The 22,965-nt window shown below is 44.0% G+C and overlaps 2 protein-coding genes across 2 annotated transcripts in view; both read right to left on the bottom strand.

The window, feature by feature from the left end:
* Positions 1 to 14,428, bottom strand: part of LOC117736011 (protein unc-13 homolog B-like) — a 150,421-nt gene extending 135,993 nt beyond the window's left edge. The window contains exons 1-2 of the mRNA XM_034540985.1: positions 14,352 to 14,428; positions 1,706 to 1,735 (exon numbers count right to left, since the gene is read on the bottom strand). Coding sequence (XP_034396876.1) covers positions 1,706 to 1,735; positions 14,352 to 14,373 — 52 coding nt within the window. The 5' untranslated portion in view covers positions 14,374 to 14,428. The remainder of the gene's footprint in view (positions 1 to 1,705; positions 1,736 to 14,351) is intronic.
* A 1,703-nt stretch (positions 14,429 to 16,131) lies between these two features.
* On the bottom strand, positions 16,132 to 19,008 carry LOC117735843 (adhesive plaque matrix protein-like). The gene is made up of 3 exons (XM_034540732.1): positions 16,446 to 19,008; positions 16,303 to 16,358; positions 16,132 to 16,209 (listed from the first exon to the last, which is right to left on the bottom strand). The coding sequence occupies exons 1-2, from the start codon at positions 19,006 to 19,008 to the stop codon at positions 16,321 to 16,323; spliced, it is 2,601 nt and encodes an 866-aa protein (XP_034396623.1). The 3' UTR covers positions 16,132 to 16,209; positions 16,303 to 16,320.
* Between the last annotated feature and the right edge of the window lie 3,957 nt (positions 19,009 to 22,965).

The following is a 22,965-nucleotide window of genomic DNA, read 5'->3' as shown; positions in this document are numbered from 1 at the left end:
GCCTCTGACAGGTGAATTACATTATGTATTCTGGCACAGAGCTCTTGTATTTCAGTTAGTGTCACGCAGCAGTATGACTGTCCTCCACTGTGTGCTGCCACTGAAATATGAGCAACATTCGGCCCAAAAATAGTCTGGAGAAACTGTCAAAGATCCAAACATTTTAGCATTATTGGAGAAATCATTGTGTCCCGTGGATAATGTGCCTTAAATATTTTAAACTAATAAAGTGACACATATACCAGCCACCGTATCCCAGGGGTCGTCCACCAGCTGGGGGTTTCAGGGGCGCTTTGGGACATCAGCCAGCTCCCCAAAGGCAAAGAATCTATTGCTTTATACTTATTAAGATAAATCAGATCATGTTTCCCCAAACTGGGACATGAGAGTGGGACAAACTCTGCTAGTTAGTGTCTGACCTGAGACTTAATAAGGGTTTACTCTCCATCACCTACATGTGTTAAAGCCCAGAGGGGGAAGGAGGGTGTGTTTGTTTGAGGTCATTTTACATAATGGACTTCCATTACAATAAAACAAGGGGACTTCGATGTAATTCAACACTCGAGGATATAACATATCAAACAGCCGTTGTTCAAGCCCTACTTTTCTCAGGATGCTGAGTTTCCTTTTTACAGTCGATTGAGCAATAAATTTGGTATTATAAACAAGTTGAACTACAAAACACTCGAAGGGGAGGAACTGCGGGATAAACGAAAAGGGCATTTTCTACAGTAGCTCTCCGACTGTACTGTACGGTAGCGACGCCATCACTCATGTCCTGGTTTATCAACCCCGGGGAGGCCAATCAAATCTCTTCCTTCCGCTCTGAAAATCTGCTCTGCGATCGGAGGCCCGGAGGCGGCCGACGAACAAATCACCGCCTGCGTCTGGAGTCCGTCTCTGTCTCCGGGAAGAAAAAAAAAGACACCGGGAGATTTGTCTCCATCTCCTCCTTTATGCCGGGATGACACGTTGTCATTTCGGGCTAGCAGGTGGCCCCTTTGTCTGTGATGATCTATTGATTTTCTTTTTACTCTCCCACTCGTTGCTGTTGTTCTTCCCCCTTCATCACCGCCCGGAAAGAAGATGGGCGCAACAGCTGAGAGAACACACAGTGCTCCGCTTTTGAATGGTTGACGTTTCATTCCCCGGCGAGGAACTGTTTAAAAAGTCTTTTCTAGCCGTCGACTCATCTACTGTATGTTAGAAGTGCACCTAGTTGTCCCCCATTAGTTTGTGGTCTGCAGTTTTTGTAGCTTCGAGTTCAAACGTTTTGGCCGTCGCCATCTTGGATTTTTGCAACGAGCGAGCAGAGGAGTAAAGACGCTGGTATCGACTTGTAGATAGCCGGGCCCTCAAGCATACCCTTTATTATGGTCTGTTTGACTCTATGGACCATGAAGAAGACTGAAACTAGAAATTGAGACTATAAACTCATGTTTACAACGTAGAGTCATCCATCCATCCATTTTCAATACCGCTTATCCTCATTAGGGTCGCGGGGGTGCTGGAGCCTATCCCAGCTGACATAGGGCGAAGGCAGGGGACACCCTGGACAAGCCGCCAGTCCATCGAGGGCAACGTAGAGTCATTTAAATGTTAAATAAAAAAACGAAGGCGACACAGCCGTCTCTCTTGCTTTGACGACCAAACCTCTCAGAGTACAAACATCAACAGATATTCAGCACGATGCATTAGCTCTTACCTGGAGGCCCGTGGAGTTTGGCTTTCTTCACTGGAAGACAAAAAGAGAAAACACAGATTAGTCACAAGATAAACTTGTTTTTCTTGCTTCTCTTTCTGCACACATGCTGCTTCTTTCTTTCGGTCCTGTCTTGCAGGAGTATTTATCTTATAATTGTATAATGGTTAAATGGAACTGAGGTTCGGTAGAAACATTAAAAAAACATAAAACATCTCTTTAAAACATCATTCTAACTTCGTGGTAGAATAATACGAAGAGATGCCTTCCGCCTCACTGCACAGCAAAACTAGACGGAGAACAATATCTACAGTTGATGGAGATTTTCTACTTTCTGATTATTGTGATGAAATAAATATATAAAATAATGTATTGCTCATGATACATACTTCTCACGATTGTTATCTACCCACAATGCCACTTTCTCACAGTGTTTAAGGTCATATAATCCACCTACATTTAACCACCTCCAAAAAGTGTTTTATTATTGCAGCGACACTTAAATGTCTTCATGTAATGTGAAACCGTCACTCGAACTGCTGAAGCCACGGAGAATTATGCCAAAACTGACCGCTGACGCTAAACCGCTTCAACAGATTTCTGCCTCTCACTTTTGTTCTCCTACTGTCACAAGTGAAAGTTTGATGTTTAATGAATGTTTCTGTTGAATGTTTTGTCCCCCCCCCCAAAAAAAAAGCCATATATATTTTAAGCAGAAAGTTCTAGCAAACAGAACTCAGACCAGCAGATTTTACGCTAACGTCACCTAGCACCAAGTAGCAGGCCAAGTTAGCGTTCAAGCTAGGTGGTAAACACAGGAGAACAAAGCCAGGCGTTTCTCTCAACACCAGATCAAAAAAACAAGTGAATATTAAACTTAGTTATGAGGTGGATGAAAGCACGACTCTAAATTAACCTTAACATCTTATCTGGTAAATGGTGTCTTCTTTGCTAACGCGTGAGCCCCGACTGCTTTAGCTGGTTGTGTTTTCCCCCCCTGGGCCATGTCAGCATAACGGTTGCCCTCAAAGGGCCGGTTGTAACTGTAACACTGTGTAAACTACTCCCTAACCTAAAAACAGTGGCAACTGTGGCTCAGTGAGTGAGCGGGTTTTAAATCAGAAGGAATCGGCGGTTCGAACCCCGGCTCCGCTAGTCCGTGTTGATGTGTTTTGAGCTAAAGCGCTTTGAGTGGTTGGAGGACTAGAAAAGTGCAAAAAAGTCCATTTAGCATTTATAATGTTGATATCTTCAAACAGAAACTAAAACCCATCTATTCAGTCTGTAGTGTTTTATAAATGTATGTTTTTTACTGTTATTGCTTATTGCTTAAAAGTCTGATTTTGTAAATGTTATTTCTCTCAAATTTGACTTTGTTTGTGTGTTTTACCATGATCAATTTATTCAGTGATGTATTTTATTTATTTCTTCTTAACATAATTTGGCGCGCATTAGTCACGCCATCTTTCCTCCATTTTCATCTTGTTTTTGTCCTGTCACCCACTTGTAAAGCACTTTGAATTGCGCCGCTTGATTCGTTTTAAAAAGGTGCTGTGTGAATAAAACTTGATTGATAAAACTTAAATAACCTCTAAAAAGATACTTAAAACAACAGCAGTGAGGATTCACACACACACACACACAATGCAGCACCAAACGTGTTGAAATGCCAAAGAGTCTTGAAATGCCAACGTGCGCCGGCCATTTGGCTGAAGAGAGAGTCACTGATGCAATTATTGGTTCAATTATGCCCCCAGGAAATGTGTCGCAGTCATTTTACTGAAGTTTATTGCCTTCTTAAGGTAATTTAGTTACTTAAATGAGGTTTGAATGCACATTCTCAGTAAGGGAGATCAATGCATTAATTGAATCGCAGTCGGAAAAGTGTGGGATGTGATAAGGGAACGGGTCATTTGTCACACAGCTTGCCATGTGTGTGTCAGTCGTGCCGGCAACGGTGGAGGATCACAGGGAGCGCCGGTGGCCTCGTGACAATATACTATGTGAAAGGTGAGAGGGAGTCATGGCGACGCCACCGAGAGTGACAGAAGAGAGAAAAACAAGCTGTGAATGTCTTAAGATGACACACAAACGAGAGTTGATCTCTTTTATCTGCAAATGTCACGGCAGGCTGTCCTCTGTCACGCAATGCAATCTCACAATGGGGCATTTCTTTTTCCATCTTTCTAAAACACGTGGAAAGCGTTTCTTACTTTTTAAATTCTCCGAAGAATTAGCAGCAACACTTCCTCTTAGAAGCGGTGAAAAGGCCTACTTTATAACTCCCAAACATAAAGAAAATGTGAGAGCTGAACAAATTTGATTACACCAAATAAAAGCCAGATTAAAAAGATAGGTCTTTAATTATTAATATTTTTAACTACGAGGTAGAAGCACATTGCTCGTGGGGAACATTCAGACCTTCTAAAAGAAAAGCAGAGTTCTCGTAGAATTCTTGTAGTCACGAATATAGGAGGGTGCTAGGTTTACGTAAGTCTTTACAAACAAGTTAAAAGGACTTTAAAATGTAATCGAAACAATAAAAGGTGGCTAGCGCAGAGTCACGAGCAGTGGGGTTACGCAATTAATGTGATGCATATTATTTAAAATGCCGGCTGCATCGTTCTGAATGAAACTTCTGCAGTAATTTTGCAGAGTTGCAACTTGTAATAAAAGCATGTCTCAACGTTTCAGCTTAATTTAGTTAAAAGTGATCTCATTTTGTGGATGTTCAAAAAAAATTATTATTATCCGACCAATATATATGACCAATAATGATTCCAAGAGAGGGCCTTTATAGGCCTTTACAATACAAAAAATAGAGGACCCAGCATACGCCCAGGAGGAACGCCACAATCAATATTCAATATGTCACAAAACCGCCTAAACTAAAAACTTAATTAAGTACTAAGTATTAAGTAACGAGTATTAGCAAAACCAGTCGAGCCCCACACCAGAGAGACCTCCTCATCAAGTCTGATCAGAACGCCGTGATCAATGGTATCGGAAGCAGCGTTAAAGTCGTAAAGTAGCAGCAGCTTTGTGATCCGGGCATTTGTGGTGAACAACGCGGTTTCAGTCCTGAACGATACCGAATATATCCCTGCACATTTATTCATCCAAAGCAAATCCATCATGTGCTCACAGAGAGTGTGAGAGAGACATTTTAAAATCACACTAAAGCACTTAGCAGAGCATCGGTATTCATGGAGGCCCGATGGTTCCCCAGAGAGGAGCTGTGGAGGACACTGATCTGTTTGAGGCTACTTGCTGTTTGTTGGGGTAACTCGACACTTTATCTAACATTCGCTGTGTGAGTTTATTGATCCCAGGGTGGCAATTAATTATTCTTCTCTTTTCTCTCAGACGTTGAGCAGCATCACTGAAGCTGTCCGGCTTATATTTGTGTTGAGGTGTTGTTGATTTTTGCGAGCCCCTTGAGATGATTTCTGTTTTCATTTCAGGAGCGCAAACTAATTATTTGTTGTTGTTTTTTTACATCCTTTCTGTTCCGTCACTGTGGGTGAGGTGAATAAAAAGGGGGTCGAATCCAAACAAATATATTGTGTTCTCTGCAAATGAAAAAGAAAAGAGACGAACGGGCACGAGACTCAACCACGTTCGCTCACATCATATCGTACATTTTAACAAATGCTGCAACGTGCTGCCCTCATTTCTTTATCACTGAACCGGTGTTAAGGTTCACGCCTTCTGTTTTTTTAAACAGCGTGACTGTCTGTGAGATTGGCATCCCATCTCCGAGAGTCAGCTGTCATATCTCACATCTCTGATGAAATGCATCACGCGGCATATTTAGAGCTTCGATTTTGGTTCTGGTGCTCACACGTTATCCAGCAGCGCCCTCAAAACCAGAAGCACAGAATCAGAAGTTACGCGTATTTAACAGTTAACAGTATTTGTTGTCTTCCTATAATATAAAGCATGGCATACGCATGACAAGAGTAAATAAATAAATAAACAAACGGAACGCGACCGATGTTTTAAGAGCCTTCAAATTCATTTCCACTTGGAAAGACGTTATTTAACATTTTTCATTTTGCCTTTCAGAGGTAAGTTTAGTAGCGGGTCAATCAGAACGGTGCATTCATGTGCAGTTTTAAAGAATGCTCCAGGCTTCTCAAATAATTGGAGACCATAAATACCTCTAAACGCATGAATATTACTAATAGTTTTGATCAACTATTACATATTATTTTCTGCATGTTGTTATTTTTGCACAGCGTAGAAATACTCTACTAAAAGTCCTGCATTCAAAATATACTTGAAGTGTCCGTATCAAAAATATACCTTAAGTACCAAAGGTAAAAGTACCCCATTCACGCATCAATGTGTTCATCACTCTCACTGGTAAAGATGAAGCGCATCTTAAGTACTTCATATGCTGCCAGGTAGCGTAACCTATAATAATATATCATAGTGAATTAGTTGCATTTATTAGTTGGATTTAGCAGTAAAAATAGTGGGGCCTAATATTTGACTCTGAGTTAGAGAAGTATAAAGTAGCATAAAATTAAATTACTCACAATTGTACCAACGTTTGGTACTTGAGTAAATGCACTGGTTTGGTCAGGTGTCAAAAGGAAGATCAAATGTTAGTGGATTTAAAAGAAAAACTGTTTTATACTCGACGTCAAAATATTGGGCTTTTTACCCCACTATTTTGACCGGAGGACGTGTATCGGGCCACGTGTCAGTGATTGTATGAGAGGACGGATGCGTGCCGCTGGTGGGATAATCTCTCCGAGCTAATGCCTTAAGCAGGGCTGAAATCTACCGGACCCCGCTGCATTGTGGCCGAAGAACGAGGAGAGACGGGCCACGAGGGAAAAAAAATAAGAAGAAATACATTTCATAAACCCTGCAGACTTAAGAGAGGGGCACAACTCTCGACCTATACGGAGCGTCTGAAGCTTTCCATAAAGTTGACGTATTGAGGGGAAAAAGGCTCTTTGATGTTGATGTCATGGATCGGATTAAACCGGCTGCACTGCATGAGAAATAATTATGTCAAGCACAGATCTGTAGTGTCTTTAATGCTCCAGATGGTCAACCATTCATATTCTTTTTTTTTTTTTATGTATTATTTGCTAGCGCGCTTCCAGCTGGAATCGAGGTTGTTTCTAACGACACTGAGCGGTGACTTTTTTTCTTCTTGATGATTTGAGCTTTTATTGATTCAATGAAATCAGAACTAAATGTTTAAGATGACAGTGTTATTTTGACTGTCAGAGCTTTTCGAGGTCTCTGACACACCAGCTGGTTCAGCAGGAGACTACATTGCTGAACTCGGGCCACATGCAGGGGGGGGGGTCTGAGACTTTTCACTGATTCCAGCAGCTTTCTTCTCCGAAGGCTTTTGGATTAATGATTAAGCCACCGTGTAATGGCTACCGAGGGCGAGACAAAAGGCAAACACGTTGTGTTTCCTCCACGTTAGTCATACGGTTAAAACTATTTCCAGAAGTGATTAATAACTAATGAGCAGGTAACAACGTTCCCCATGTTCACTGCCACGGCTTTGCATGCTGTTATAATTTAGAGTGCAGCCGAGGCTGATGGGAAGGAAGTTTGGACCTGATGACGGATGAAAAAGTCGAGCAACAATTCACCTGAAAAACCTAAAAGGGGGAAAAGTGCACAAGCTAAATCTATATATATATGCACAAGCTAAATCTCTCTCTCTATATATATATATGTATGTATATATATGTATGTATATATATGTATATATATATATATATATATTATTCTGAAAAGGAAGGAAAATAATCAATACATCTTCATGGAGATCGCGTTCACACCGAAGGCTTTTTAGTATTTGAATAACGGGATGACATTGAATTTTATAGTTATGTAGTATAAATACTAGGACTGTTCTCGACCAGAGAAACTCTTATTTGTCTCACGATTTTGTAGAAGAAATTATGAGCCGGCTGGTGGGCCTTAGATCCTCATGGAGGGGCCCTCTGGCGGGCCTTAGATCCTCATGGAGGGCCCTCTGGTCCCAAAGTCGAGGCTAAAAACTCGATATAAATCTTGTGCTTACCAGAAAAATGCCGACGAGTTTCACTAATCAAAGAAAATTGTAGTCGACCAACTGACAAAAGATATTAAATATCAACCTTTCGCCATGTTTTGTTTTTCGCCATGTTTTCGACTGCATTCATCAAAACGGGAAGAAAGTGGTGAAGGAGTAAACCTCGCTCGGTTTAATGGAAAAAGTGGAGAATATTTTATAGTTTTTATGCGCTTCTAAAATCACGGGAGGACTCGAGCGCTGTCGTTACACGAGGCAGACGGTGGATCTATTTTTAGTTCTGGTCCCGTGACTCGGCTCTCGGCGGGTTCAATGGCGTGCAGGTCGGCGACCTGGTGGCGCGTGTCATTAACACCTGCACACGTCCAGGCAGACAGCTACTGTGGACGTGTGTGTGTGTGTGTGTGATGGTCGATATGAAATGGGTTTGAGCATCTCACATCGTCTATTCTTTCGTCCCCTTTGGGCGACGTGTTGTAGGAAAAAAAAACTCAGTTTCATACGTTTTATTAAATGTAAAAGTCGCATTCTGGGTCAATTTGAGAGGAAAAATAAAAAAGGTATACATAAAAATCCTTTATGAGACATTTGACGTCCTAAACATGAAGGAATGAACGGTGGAAAACAATCAGGCTCACATGATTATGCTCATCAAGGGTGTTCAGAATATACAGAATGTATGTATCTCACATCACTCTGCATGCTGATGAGCCAATTAGTGAGGGGGGGGGGGGGGGGGGGGGGGGGGTGCATTGATGATGACATAACCCCACACACACAATCATTCATCAGCATAACCTTCCACAGAAATGTGTGTATCAGACTGAAGGAGTTCGTCGAAAAATCTTAACAAAAATACTTAATTAAAAGCAATTTTCATTATTATTTGTTCGGATTTTAGTTTAATGCAAAAATGCTACGACAATAAATAAATAATAAAAATCCCTGGTTCCAGTGTGTCAGCTGTGAACATTTGGCCTTGGACTCAATTTTGAATTCAGCACCGAGCACTTTGGCTTGTTTCATTTTAAAACTTAAAAACATAATGTCACACAAATGCAATCCTTGTGTCGTGTGTTTGTACTTATTATACAATTTTTAAATTAATTTTTAATTTTGATGTTTTTTGGGGGAGCTGTCCATGGTGATGAAAGGCGCTCTTGCGTAACAATCCTCCGCGTCCTGTATGAGCACACACACACACACACACACACACGTGCACCTAAAATACGGTCACACATCTCTCCGTTCATCAAGCCAGGTTTTCCCCCGGACGGGAAAAAGAGGAAAGTAAGGCGGTTCTGAAGGAACCAGGAAGCAGCGTTACCGCGAGGAGGAAGTGTGTAGTTCCCCGTCCCACGTGAGCCGCGGCCCGTCACACACACACACACACACACACACACAGCAAAAGCAAAAGCAGCAGATGGCCAGGGGATTACTCCCCCCTCCATCCCTCTGAAGCTTTACTTGTGTCCCTGTGATTCCATCACAGTGGTTCACTAACCTCGTCTCTCCTCGCCTACAGTCCTGACCTAATGCATCTGGTGGCCCACAAAATGCTTTCACTCATTATTATTATTTTTTTAAAACATCCCAAAAAAGTGACCGTGCACAAACAGAAAGAAGAGATGGAAACCAGTGATTGTGATGGTGCACTTTTCATGTCCTTTCCTCTCCCCGGTGCTCGCAGTGTAATTTCTTCTAATGCACTCAACAAGCTGCGAATATATTCAATAGCATTATGCATTTATTCAACCGCTAATTGCCATCTGTGTGGGACGGACTGCGTGTCCTCCCGGCCTCCTTTCGGCTTTTCACTCTGCAGCCGTGCGCTCCCTTCAGAGGGCTCCGAGGGCCCTCCACGCAACAAGGAACAAGGAAGTAGGAAAGAGTCACGGCTCTCGAGGAACAAGGATGCAGCTCATCTGGTTTGACTGCATCCCAGTTGACCCCCCCCCCCCCCCCCCCCGAGGAGAGTGACAGTCCTTTAATCAGGGAGAGAGTATGCCTCTAGAAAACAGAAACTCCACAACACGAGGATAAAGGGACACAAGCGCCCCCCCCCCCCCCCCCAAAAAAAAGACATTTGCTGACGTCAGCGGGACGAAGCCTCTCCAGCTGTGGTGCTCATTGTGATGGGAGTCCAGAGAGGAGGTCAGGTGACGTTGTTCCGGAGCAACAAAGCCGTCCATGTAACCGAAAGGTCCCCCTCACCTTATAAAAGGGGGCCAGTGTGCAGGGGTGTATTGGAAAATAATAGTCACAACAATATTTTCATTGCTGTATACGGGATTTCTACAGGAGGCCAGAAGGGACAAACCACAAAAATGAAATTGGGAGTAGAAGGGGTCATTCCCAATCGAGTCAACGTGGCCAGAAGGGCACAACGGTTTCATTTTGACCACTTTTAACCGCTCACTAAAACCCACTCCACGGTCACCGAGATGCGGTTCTGCAGACTAAAACGAGAAAACGAAAAACCTTTTTAATGTAACGGAGAAAGAAAAGAAAAGAGACAAGACGTCGGATGCTTCGGACGATTTAAAGTGGCACTTCGAGACCGACGGAGGATCCGTGTGTTCACCTCACGTGCACTCAGATAACCGGGTTACCGTCTGCTCTCTCTCTCTCTCTCCGGTGAGCCGAATTCGTAACCGTCGGGACAAAGAAAACCCGGTTTAATCGGGGTGAGGCCTTTAAGGAGACCTGATCTCCCTCCACGAGAAACAGGCTTTTGAGGCTGGAAAGCAACAGGCGGAGCATCTTTATATTTAAAAGTAGCATCCCGAAGTCGGACTCAAACGAACACAAAAGGAGGTCTGAGAAGTCAGAATTAAACTGTTGGACTGCAGTGTCATGATGGGGCCTGACAGGAAGGGGAGGGCTCACTGTGAGCGGCGTTCAGGGCCTCCTCTCTACCCGCAGAAACCTTTTCATGAGACCTTTGTGGAGTTTTTAACAGATCCGTTAGGAGTTAGAGGATTGTGCCAAAGTAACACGCCAGTTTATTGTTCTCTAAATGAGACGTGTTGCATGTGAACTCAAGAAAAGGGTCTCGAGTGTGTGTCCACGATTCTCAGGAGGTTTTCCACCAATCTGTGTGCAAGCTTTGGAACGACATAATACTCTTTTATATATATATATATATATATATATATATATATATAAATAATCCAGCTGTGCCTCATCCCCACCGATCTCACCCCTACCTCATCATTCCGTCTCAGACCGGTTTGGGGTTTTGGGGGAGGTGTCGGAGGCCCTCGAGCCTCGGGCGGCGAGATGAGAAACGGTCCCAAAAAAAAAATTACCAAAAACGATCAGCGAGAAACAAAATGCTGGAGGCTGAGAGCCGGAGATAGACGGTACGACAGTTCGACGAGCCGGAGATCAATCGGTCAACGTCTGTGAAAGAAGAGCAATTTGTAACCTGGAGAGGAGCCAACAAAACGTTAAATATGGGGTCGTGTGTTTCTGTGTCTAACCTCCCCGTTAACTCGGCTTCATCCGTCGGAATAAAAACAATAATAATAATAATAATAAAGCCTTTTGAGTTCCCCTTGAAACGTACTGTTGGCAGAGCGGAATCTGGAAGATGATCGCGAGACACTGAAAACCCAAAAAGGGACTACAACCTTTTCGCCTCCGACTTCCACCATTAAAATGTCATGAAAGACGTCCCAGTGTAAAGAGAGCGTAAAGAGATTCCTGTGAAGTCTCTAGATTAGAGAGGTCGCTGTGGACCAGCACATGAAAAGGGCCCAATGCACCCAAATGTCCACCAGAAAGAAAGTAAGTAACACTTTGCTGCTTCAGCAAATTACAACCGTAAACCTTAACTTCAAACCCTTAAAAACCCACTGAGTCCCTCTCCGAAACATGGCGGTACAACATGGCGGTACAACATGGCGGTACGGTACAACATGGCGGTACAACATGGTGGTACAACATGGCGGTACGGTACAACATGGCGGTACAACATGGTGGTACAACATGACGGTACAACATGGCGGTACAACATGGCGGTACGGTACAACATGGCGGTACAACATGGTGGTACAACATGGCGGTACGGTACAACATGGCGGTACAACATGGTGGTACAACATGGCGGTACAACATGGTGGTACAACATGGCGGTACAACATGGCGGTACGGTACAACATGGTGGTACAACATGGCGGTACGGTACAACATGGTGGTACAACATGGTGGTACAACATGGCGGTACAACATGGCGGTACAACATGGCGGTACAACATGGTGGTACAACATGGTGGTACAACATGGCGGTACAACATGGCGGTACAACATGGTGGTACGGTACAACATGGTGGTACAACATGGCGGTACAACATGGTGGTACAACATGGCGGTACAACATGGTGGTACAACATGGCGGTACGGTACAACATGGTGGTACAACATGGCGGTACAACATGGTGGTACAACATGGCGGTACGGTACAACATGGTGGTACAACATGGTGGTACAACATGGCGGTACGGTACAACATGGTGGTACAACATGGTGGTACAACATGGCGGTACGGTACAACATGGTGGTACAACATGGCGGTACGGTACAACATGGTGGTACAACATGGTGGTACGGTACAACATGGCGGTACAACATGGTGGTACAACATGGTGGTACAACATGGCGGTACAACATGGCGGTACAACATGGCGGTACAACATGGTGGTACGGTACAACATGGCGGTACAACATGGTGGTACAACATGGCGGTACAACATGGCGGTACGGTACAACATGGTGGTACAACATGGTGGTACGGTACAACATGGCGGTACAACATGGTGGTACGGTACAACATGGTGGTACAACATGGTGGTACGGTACAACATGGCGGTACAACATGGCGGTACAACATGGTGGTACAACATGGCGGTACAACATGGTGGTACAACATGGTGGTACAACATGGTGGTACAACATGGCGGTACAACATGGCGGTACGGTACAACATGGTGGTACAACATGGTGGTACAACATGGTGGTACGGTACAACATGGTGGTACAACATGGTGGTACGGTACAACATGGCGGTACAACATGGTGGTACAACATGGTGGTACAACATGGCGGTACAACATGGTGGTACGGTACAACATGGCGGTACGGTACAACATGGTGGTACAACATGGTGGTACAACATGGCGGTACAACATGGTGGTACGGTACAACATGGTGGTACGGTACAACATGGTGGTACGGTACAACATGGCGGTACAACATGGTGGTACAACATGGTGGTACAACATGGCGGTACAACATGGCGGTACGGTACAACATGGCGGTACAACATGGTGGTACAACATGGTGGTACAACATGGCGGTACAACATGGTGGTACAACATGGCGGTACAACATGGCGGTACAACATGGCGGACTGCGTGAAAAAGACCCGCTCCCTATGTGGAAAGAGAGGATTCACTCTAAAGGTGTGAGACGTGTGTGATTTGTCAGATTAAACATTATTCCTTTTTAATGCATTTTTTTTCCTGCAACAGCCCAAATCGCAGCTTTCACTCCAACGTGTCACTCTTTCATTATTAGTTGCGTGCGTGTATATATATATATATATATATATATATATATATTTATATATATTACATATATATATATATATATATATTACATATATATATATACATATATATTAAAATATATATATATTTTAATATATATATTATATATATATATATTATATATAATATATATATATAGTCAATCAACAGAGTGGGATGTTTTAAAGAAATAATAAACATTGTGTTCTCGATTACCTCAAAAGTATCTTCAGCATTTGTGTCCTGCAATTTCTTATCATCAGCCGACATATAAATCAATTTGAAAAACCAAAACAATATAGATCTGTTCAGGCTCAGGCTCTAGTTCCTACTTGGGTTTTGATTTGAATATCGTAGTCAAATTTTTTTCTAAACAGTTCAAATTCAAATTCTGCAAGAAAACCGTCCGCGACCCAACAACAATATCATATATGTAAACAACCAAAAAGCCAACAACCACTCCCAATAAATGCATTGTTCTAACCCGTCTAATGCCAACCTCATGCACACTGTGATCTCCAGCTCAACCGTGCATGTTTGTCACTTCTGATACAGTTATTGTTATGTGTCTGTTTCCTGTTATGAAGGGCCAGAGCAGAGGAGTCCCATCAGTCCAGGACACTGAATGCAACACTGCCAAGGGGTTAATTCACACTTCAAAGAAGGGGTTAATTCACACTTCAAAGAAACAGCTGGAAACCTCTCAAGTGTGTTCACTGTAAGCATCTCTCTCTCTCTCTCTCTCTCATCGCCTACAGGTGAGGCTCCATCAACACAGTCACATAAAGCCAAATATAAGTTATATCATCACATCCTCGTGAGGACGCTATAATATTCCGCTGTGTTGCTGCAATATTTGTACACAATCCTCACAACATGCACAGGATTACATTGGCTTATTCCCCTCCTCCCTCACCATGCAGGTCTATAGCAATTTAATCATTTAAAAAGACAAACAAACAAACAAACAAACAAACAAACAGGACAAGTGAGACCTTACCTCTGACACACAGCAGGGACATCGCAGCGGGGTTGTGTGTGTGTGTGTGTGCGTGTGTGTGTGTGTGTGTGTGTGTGTGTGTGCAACAGTTCCTGCAAAGCCGTCTGAGCCGTCAGTGAGTTTGCAGTCCAGTTGCCTGTTGCTCCGACTCCTACCTGTCGGTCACTTTACGCTTCATCGCGTCGTTTCTTTTATATATATTTTTTTTTTAAATAAAAAAAAATAAAGTACAGATGTGAGGACAAGGTGGACAATCCAGCGGAGCCCTGAGGGGTTTGATGGTCGGCTGTCTCCGGCAAAACAGCGACGAACTACCGGCTGAAATCCAGCAGAGCGGGGCGGCTCTTGTGATGCGTTCAGGAACTGCCGTAAAAGCTAGGGAATTTGGAGTGACTCGGCACAAGAACACAGCTGGTACACATTTGGTCGTTTATTGTGGGGCATAATGCATTAAAAACACACGTTTATATGTTATCAAAAACATACAACATGTTCAGTTATATTCACAACGTACACCCCTATGGAGCACACATTTTTATATTTTATATCTCGGCAGTGCCACACAAACTATGAGTCCCAGGCAAACCTTCAGAAACTCTGGCCTTCATCTGTCCTAAACTATAACTTTGTCCCTTCTTTAGTTGTTTTAAAGCAGGGTAGAAGGAGCTGTGGCCCATAATAAGCTTTCCGCTGTGGATCTGTCATGGAGCGTGAGGCCCAGCATGATGGATCGAGACGAGCTTTATAAAGTGCACTTGACTTACGTTAACACTCCAGAGCAGTACACATGTGCTATATTAGGTGCAGAAATTGGGATTTTAAATTCACAAAACATGTTAATATGATACAAAGTAAATTCTCAACCATCAGGAGCCAGAGAAAAGATGTTTCCTGTAATGGATGACATGGTCTCAAACTGGGTTTATCAGGCGTTCCTTCACTGTACAAGGCGACACTTCTGTTGAGCTAGCGAGGACGACACGCCTGCTGTCAATTGTGTACAAATATGCAAGATGATTCACATTGGGAGAAAAATAAAAAAAGCGCCACGAACGTCATCAAATGTAGAAATGTTTTTTAAAAGTAACATTTACTCTTAAGAGTGAACCTAGGTTCTTTTGATGTCACAGGGGGTTCAAAAATAAAGAAATCTAGTGTGATGCTGTTGGGTTAATGTAGGCCTACATAATATTCAGAACACCTTTTAGGCTCTTTTACCATATTTTGACACACTTCTTGTGGTTTTAAAAGGCTCATATTTGTCACTGATAGCAGCTGTTTAAAAGAAAGATTCAGGTACACATCACTTGAAATATGTAATGCCCAATTATAATTTTCTTTGATTTCACTACACACATTAAAAGCTTACCAGTGTCATTAAGAGGAACTAATGAGTGGCCATCATGTGGTTGAGGCTGACATTAACTAATCGTTTTGTGCAATGAACTATCTATCTATATAGATATAGATATATATATTCTTTACAGTCAACATGTCACTAAAACGTATAGCGGTCAAATGTGCAAAGTATTTCTTTACAAATTCAAAATGTTCAAAGCCTTGGTTTGCAGGCGTGTTTACTCGCCAAGTGACGTAATAATTTATAATAGTGTGAAATTATTGGCTCCGTACTATGTTGTCAAAGGTCTAGAAAAGAAACCCTTTATGGATTTATAGTTTTTAAATGGCCCAAAAGCTGCAAAGATCTGACAGTTTGGCTCAAAGCATCCCTTTCATCTTGTAAATAAAATGGATTTCAACGCAAATGTTAATGCATTTTATTTCTCTAAAATAAAAAGCACCATCATGGTACAAGCTTCAAGTCGAGGCCCATCAGTTGAAACACCCAACGTGTTATCTGAAATGACAACATTTAGGAGTAGTTATGGTAAGGGTATGATGAAAGGGCAGATTATAGGAGGGCCATTATCCCTTTACAATAAACACTTACCCCTCAGTCGTAGCCAAGTTATCCTTTACTTTTAGAGTTTACTTTGGGCTCCACTTCTAAAATTAAAAAATTTATAAAAAAGGGAAAGTTACAAGAACCAAGCATCAGCTCAGTAAGGACATTTTACAGATATGGAAACCCACCCTGTTGAACCCCCATGCTGGGTGTGTCTTTGGTCTTTGGAGGAAGACCAGAGACAAGATTGCCATTAGGCTTTTGAGGCATGGGCTCAGGCTTGAGAGGGTGGCCTGGTATCTGGAGCTGCGGCACCTGGGGCTGTGACTTGGATGGGTAGCCAGGGAACTGGGGTTGCGGGACCTGGGACGAGTAGCCAGGGATCTGGAGCTGTGGTACCTGAGGCTGGGGCTTGGACGGGTAGTCAAGGAAATGAGCCTGTGGGACCTGGGGCTTGGATGGGTAGTCAAGGAAATGAGTCTGTGGGACCTGGGGCTTGGATGGGTAGCCAGGTAAATGGGTCTGCGGGACAGGGATCTGGGGCTTGTACGGATATCCAGGGAAATTAGTCTGTGGGACCGGGACATGGGGCTTGGACGGGTAGCCAGGGAAGTCGGTCTGCGGGACCTGGGGATGGGGCTTAGATGGGTAGCCCGGCATTTTGGACGGGTAGCCAGGGAATTGGGGCTGGGGGGGGTAGCCAGGGAACTGGGGCTGCGGGACCTGGGGCTGGGGGAACTGGGGCTGGGGGAAATGGGGCTTGGACGTGTAGCCAGGGAAATGGGTCTGCGGGACCGGGACCTGGGGCTTAGACGGGTAAACAGGGAAATGAGTCTGCGGGACCGGGACCTGGGGCTTGGACGGGTAGGGAGGGAAATGGGTCTGCGGGACCGGGACCTGGGGCTTGGACGGGTAAACAGGGAAATGAGTCTGCGGGACCGGGACCTGGGGCTTGGACGGGTAGGGAGGGAAATGGGTCTGCGGGACCGGGACCTGGGGGTTGGACGGGTAGCCAGGGAAATGGGTCTGCGGGACCGGGACCTGGGGGTTGGACGGGTAGCCAGGGAAATGGGTCTGCGGGACCGGGATCTGGGGCTTGGACAGGTAGCCAGGGAAATGGGTCTGCGGGACTGGGATCTGGGGCTTGGACGGGTAGCCAGGGAAATGGGTCTGCGGGACCGGGATCTGGGGCTTGGACGGGAAGCCAGGGAAATGGGTCTGCGGGACCGGGACCTGGGGCTTGGACGGGTAGCCAGGGAAATGGGTCTGCGGGACCGGGATCTGGGGCTTGGACGGGTAGCCAGGGAAATGGGTCTGCGGGACCGGGATCTGGGGCTTGGACAGGTAGCCAGGGAAATGGGTCTGCGGGACCGGGACCTGGGGCTTGGACGGGTAGCCAGGGAAATGGGTCTGCGGGACCGGGACCTGGGGCTTGGACGGGTAGCCAGGGAAATGAGTCTGCGGGACCGGGACCTGGGGCTTGGACGGGTAGCCAGGGAAATGAGTCTGCGGGACCGGGACCTGGGGCTTGGACGGGTAACCAGGGAAATGGGTCTGCGGGACCGGGACCTGGGGCTTGGACGGGTAGCCAGGGAAATGGGTCTGCGGGACCGGGACCTGGGGCTTGGACGGGTAGCCAGGGAAATGGGTCTGCGGGACCGGGATCTGGGGCTTGGACGGGTAGCCAGGGAAATGGGTCTGCGGGACCTGGGGCTTGGACGGGTAGCCAGGGAAATCGGTCTGCAGGACCTGTGGCGGGTAGCCCTGGAACTCCGGGAACTGCGGGACCTGGGGCTGGGGCGGGTAGCCCGGGAACTGGGGATGCGGGACCTGGGGCTGGAGCTTGGGCGGGTAGCCCGGGAACTGGGACAGGGGCCGAGACGGGTAGCCCGGGTACTGGGGCTGCGGGACCTGGGGCCGGGCTGTGTAGCCCGGGTACTGGGGCTGCGGGACCTGGGGCTGGGGCCGGGCCAGGAAACCCGGGTACTGGGATGGGTAGCCCGGGTACTGGGGCTGCGGGACCTGGGGCCGGGACGGGTAGCCCGGGTACTGGGGCTGCGGGATCTGATGCTGGGGCAGGGACGGGTAGACCAGCTGCGGGACCTGGGGCCGGGACGGGTAGCCCGGCTGCGGGGGCGGGTCGCCAGGGTACTGGTGCAGCAGAACCTGGGTGTGGGGCTTGGGCGGGTAGCCAGGGAACTCTGTCTGGAGGACCTGGGGCTTGGGCAGGGGCTGGGGCTTGGACGGGTAGCCAGGGAACTCTGTCTGGAGGACCTGGGGCTTGGGCAGGGGCTGGGGCTTGGACGGGTAGCCAGGGAACTCTGTCTGGAGGACCTGGGGCTTGGGCAGGGGCTGGGGCTTGGACGGGTATCCAGGAAACTCGGTCTGCAGGACCTGGGGCTGGGTCTTGGATGGGTGGCCCCGGAATTGGGGCTGCGGGGTCTGGGGTGGGTGGCCTCGGTACTGGGGCTGCGGGGTCTGGGGCGGGTGGCCCCGGAACTGAGGCTGCGGGGTCTGGGGCGGGCGGCCCTGGAACTGGGGCTGCAGGGGATCGGGCTTGGACCAGTTCCCGGGCTTGGACGGGTAGCCGGGGAACTGGGGCTGCGGGGGATCGGGCTTGGACAGGTAGCCCGGGAACTTGTGTTGGTAGTTCAGACCCTGGGACTGGTAGCCCAGGAGCTTGGACTGAGGCTTGGACGAGTAGTCAGAGATGGGATGTTGGTAGTTGAGACCCTGGGACTGGAAGCTCATGTCCCAAATTATAGGTCCAGAGCCTTGATAGGAAGCTGTTGGTAAAGCACTCAACAAGGTCAACTATACATTACCTTTTTTGAAAAAACAAAGATATTAAACTGTTTTACAACCACAAGGTCAGTGAATGCAAGTTCACTCTTGAAACAGAGTATGTATGTTTATGTATAAACTCAAAGACAAGAACTTTGCATCAGGAGTGTAATTGTAACCTTTGCCCTTACATTCAATGCTGGTGTGAAGCTCTCCAATAATCAGCAGCCATAGCAGCACCACACTACAAAAGAAAGCCATTCATAAACAACACTCTAAATCATAGTTTAGCACAGAGAGAACCACTTTAAAGTTACCGTAGAACAAGTCCCATGGCTTCAGCCAGAGATACGCTCAAATGCAAACTGGACTGCCTCTATAAGACTTCCGCTGACCCACCGCAACCAAACGTGTCTTCTTTTTTTTTTTTCTATAGTGGCACATTGGCAGAAAACCTGCCAACCAATTATTTAACTTGTTTTGACAGCCAATCACAGCTCTCTGTTCCTAACAGGCTTAATTGAGAACAGGTGGGCGCAATGAGGCTGTGTTCATTGTGACACACTGGTGTCCTTCATTTAAAATAGAGTCAGTTCTGCAAGAGAGACACAATCTCCAGACTCTAGTTGTTTCTCATCTTTGTTTAGGAAAGTGCATTATTAAACACGTTTGATTGTTAAGATTATTATGATAGGATTGCAAATGCAATTGTGTATATCAAATATAGTAATATTTATAATAGGCATACTTCATTTTCATGTCAGATGGTGCCATCTAGTGGCAGAGACTGTGTCCTACCCTGATAAGAAAGACTTTTGCACTTAAAAGGTTTCCCCCTCAGTTTAGGGGATTTTCCAAGGAGTGTTCAAGCTCAGCTGGAGGCCTGTAGTGGAACAACATCTATGTGTTTTATTGATGTAAAAAAATAGATGAGGTTAATTGTGTTGTTTGTTTGAGAGCAGATCTTTGACAAAGATATGTGGACAACATCACAAAAACACTTCAAGCTGCTATTATCAATTCTTTTTACAATGGATCACATACATTTCAGTTTAAAATTGCTTGTTTGTAAAAATTCTTTTTTCACACCCCGTTTCTGCATTTCCCTTTAGGCAACTTTATCGAGACGGTTTTAATTCACAATGCCAACTGTACCCGTCCAGCTCAAAGCAATTTAAGAAGAAGAACTTGTAGATTTCTACAAATAGTTATGAACAGCAATGCAACATAACAGATGCCGGCTGCCATAAAACCCCCAAAGAAGACGAAGAACAGAGAAACAAACTGTGCTTTTCAATACCTATACTAGCTATTATTTAGTGTACCCTAAAAATACTTTTTAGTATGTCAAATGCCAAAAATACCAGTATGTTCGACGACATCTGGTCACATTTTTCAATACAGCTATTCTGACCCACAATCCTTTGTGCAGCAGATATATGAAAAAGGGGGTGTCAGCGAGCCTCTTTCCATTTCATTGTTTTTATAATGGTGGACAATTTGTGGACAATTTAACCGGCACTAATCTATAACCAACATGTCAACGCTTGCGTTTGGTACATTCAAAAGTATAGAAGTCTATGCTTCATGTGTTAAAGCTGCATTTTCTCTCCTGACCACCAGGGGGGCGACTCATCTGGTTGTATAGAAGTCTATGCTTCATGTGTTAAAGCTGCATTCTCTCTCCTGACCACCAGGGGGCGACTCATCTGGTTGTATAGAACTCTATGCTTCATGTGTTAAAGCTGCATTCTCTCTCCTGACCACCAGGGGGCGACTCATCTGGTTGTATAGAAGTCTATGCTTCATGTGTTAAAGCTGCATTCTCTCTCCTGACCACCAGGGGGCGACTCATCTGGTTGTATAGAAGTCTATGCTTCATGTGTTAAAGCTGCATTCTCTCTCCTGACCACCAGGGGGCGACTCCTGGTTGTATAGAAGTCTATGCTTCATGTGTTAAAGCGGCATTTTCTCTCCTGACCACCAGGGGGCGACTCCTCTGGTTGTATAGAAGTCTATGCTTCATGTGTTAAAGCTGCATTCTCTCTCCTGACCACCAGGGGGCGACTCCTCTGGTTGTATAGAAGTCGAAGCTTCATGTGTTAAAGCTGCATTCTCTCTCCTGACCACCAGGGGGCGACTCCTGGTTGTATAGAAGTCTATATAAATGACTCTACTTCTCTTGATGTATTCCCTCAGTAAACATTGTAAACATGAGTTTATGGTCTCAATCTCTAGTTTCAAGTCTTCTTCAATACAGTGTGATGTTCATTTAGTCAAACAGACCATAAAGCAGGGTATGCTTTAGGGGCGGGGCTTTCTTGGGACACTGGCCCACTACGAGGAGTAATTTATCGGAGTAAGAGTTTAGTTTGAAAATCTGCTCTTTGGTTAAATGCAGTAACATTAGATAACCAGCAGATGGAGCTCAGTTTATACAGAGGTCAAAAGATAAATATCTGAATGCTACTTAATAAGAATGCTTGACACATTACAGGTCTTATCACTGTTACTGCAATACTCAATACGTATTCATGAAAAAATTCTAAATAAATGACTCATTCTATATTTCGAAGAATCTTTTGTTTGTAGTTTTTCTTTTCTCTAAACAATGACTGGAGTCAGTTTAGATTCAAGATTAATAGAATAGAGTCCACTTTTATATATGCGTCCACCTGTAATGTCTATCAAAAACAGCTGAATTTTTTATCTCAGTTTATTTCTTGCTTATGGTCCTCGCTGTTATAATAATCTTTAATAATATGTTGTTAACTCTATGACCTTCACTGCTGCAGCAATAATACAGTTTTCCCACAGGGTAATATGATAGTTTCATAAAAGGAGACACTCTGTTAAACTGCTGATCATCAGCAGCACTGAACATTAGAGAGGCGTAGTTTACCAAATCTAAGATGGCGCTGTGGACTAAGGCTTGAGGTCTATGTGAAACTGTAAAGTTGGATGTGATCCTGGTTATGGCATTTAAACCCTTATTTATCTCTGTCAGGACAGTATTGTTTCTTCATTGTGTTCATCACCATTCTATCTGCTCAAATTGGGAGATATTAATGCTAAATTAATGCTTCGACAAGACATTTTCAAACCATTTAATTATGATGCAAATTAAAGGTTGCTTTTGATCAAGTTAACATGATCATTTCTGGAGATGTACAGTGTATACACCTGCTCAAAGATTGGAGACCTAGTGATCGGCCCCAGTTACAGTAAACGTGTTATGTATTCTATAATCTGCCATTTTAATCAGGTGATTACATTTGTATCATTTCACGAAAATGGTAGACCCTGGCCTTCAGCCCATGCATCTCTAATATAATATAATACAATATTATTTATTATAAATGATATGATATGATTTAACGTAATATAATATACTTATGTCATATAATGTCATATAAATATATATATAATGTAATGTAATATAATATAATGATGTAATATATGATATAATATAATATTTTGATGTAATATAATACATTATAATATAATATAATGTAACATAATATAACAAAATAAATATATAGGTGTTTGTATGGACATGTTGTGTCCCAGTCCATCTCTAATATAATATAATAAAATATTATATTATATATTATAATGTAATATAATTTAAGAAATGATATATGATGTAACGTAATATAATATATACTTATGTCATAAAAATATATATATATAATGTAATGTAATATAATATAATTATGTAATATATGATAATTTTATGTAATATAATAAATTATAATATAATATAATGTAACATAATATAATACAACATAATAAATATATAGGTGTTTGTATGGACATGTTGTGTCCCAGTCCAACTCTAATATAATATAATAAAATATTATATTATATATTATAATGTAATATAATTTAATAAATTATATGATGTAACGTAATATAATATAC

This window comes from Cyclopterus lumpus, chromosome 9, assembly GCF_009769545.1.
Source record: "Cyclopterus lumpus isolate fCycLum1 chromosome 9, fCycLum1.pri, whole genome shotgun sequence".
NCBI classification, from domain to species: domain Eukaryota; kingdom Metazoa; phylum Chordata; class Actinopteri; order Perciformes; family Cyclopteridae; genus Cyclopterus; species Cyclopterus lumpus.
Note: the sequence above shows the minus strand (reverse complement) of the source record. Positions and strands in the feature narration are given on the sequence as shown.

What these genes read in the sequence shown, in the direction of transcription:
- LOC117735843 (XM_034540732.1), bottom strand. Translation starts at nt 19,008, where the DNA reads ATGAGCTTCCAGTCCCAGGGTCTCAACTACCAACATCCCATCTCTGAC. An exon ending in CAGCATGGGGGTTCAACAGG is followed by an intron (nt 16,359 to 16,445) that starts GTGGGTTTCCAT and finishes TTTTAATTTTAG; the next exon opens with AAGTGGAGCCCAAAGTAAAC.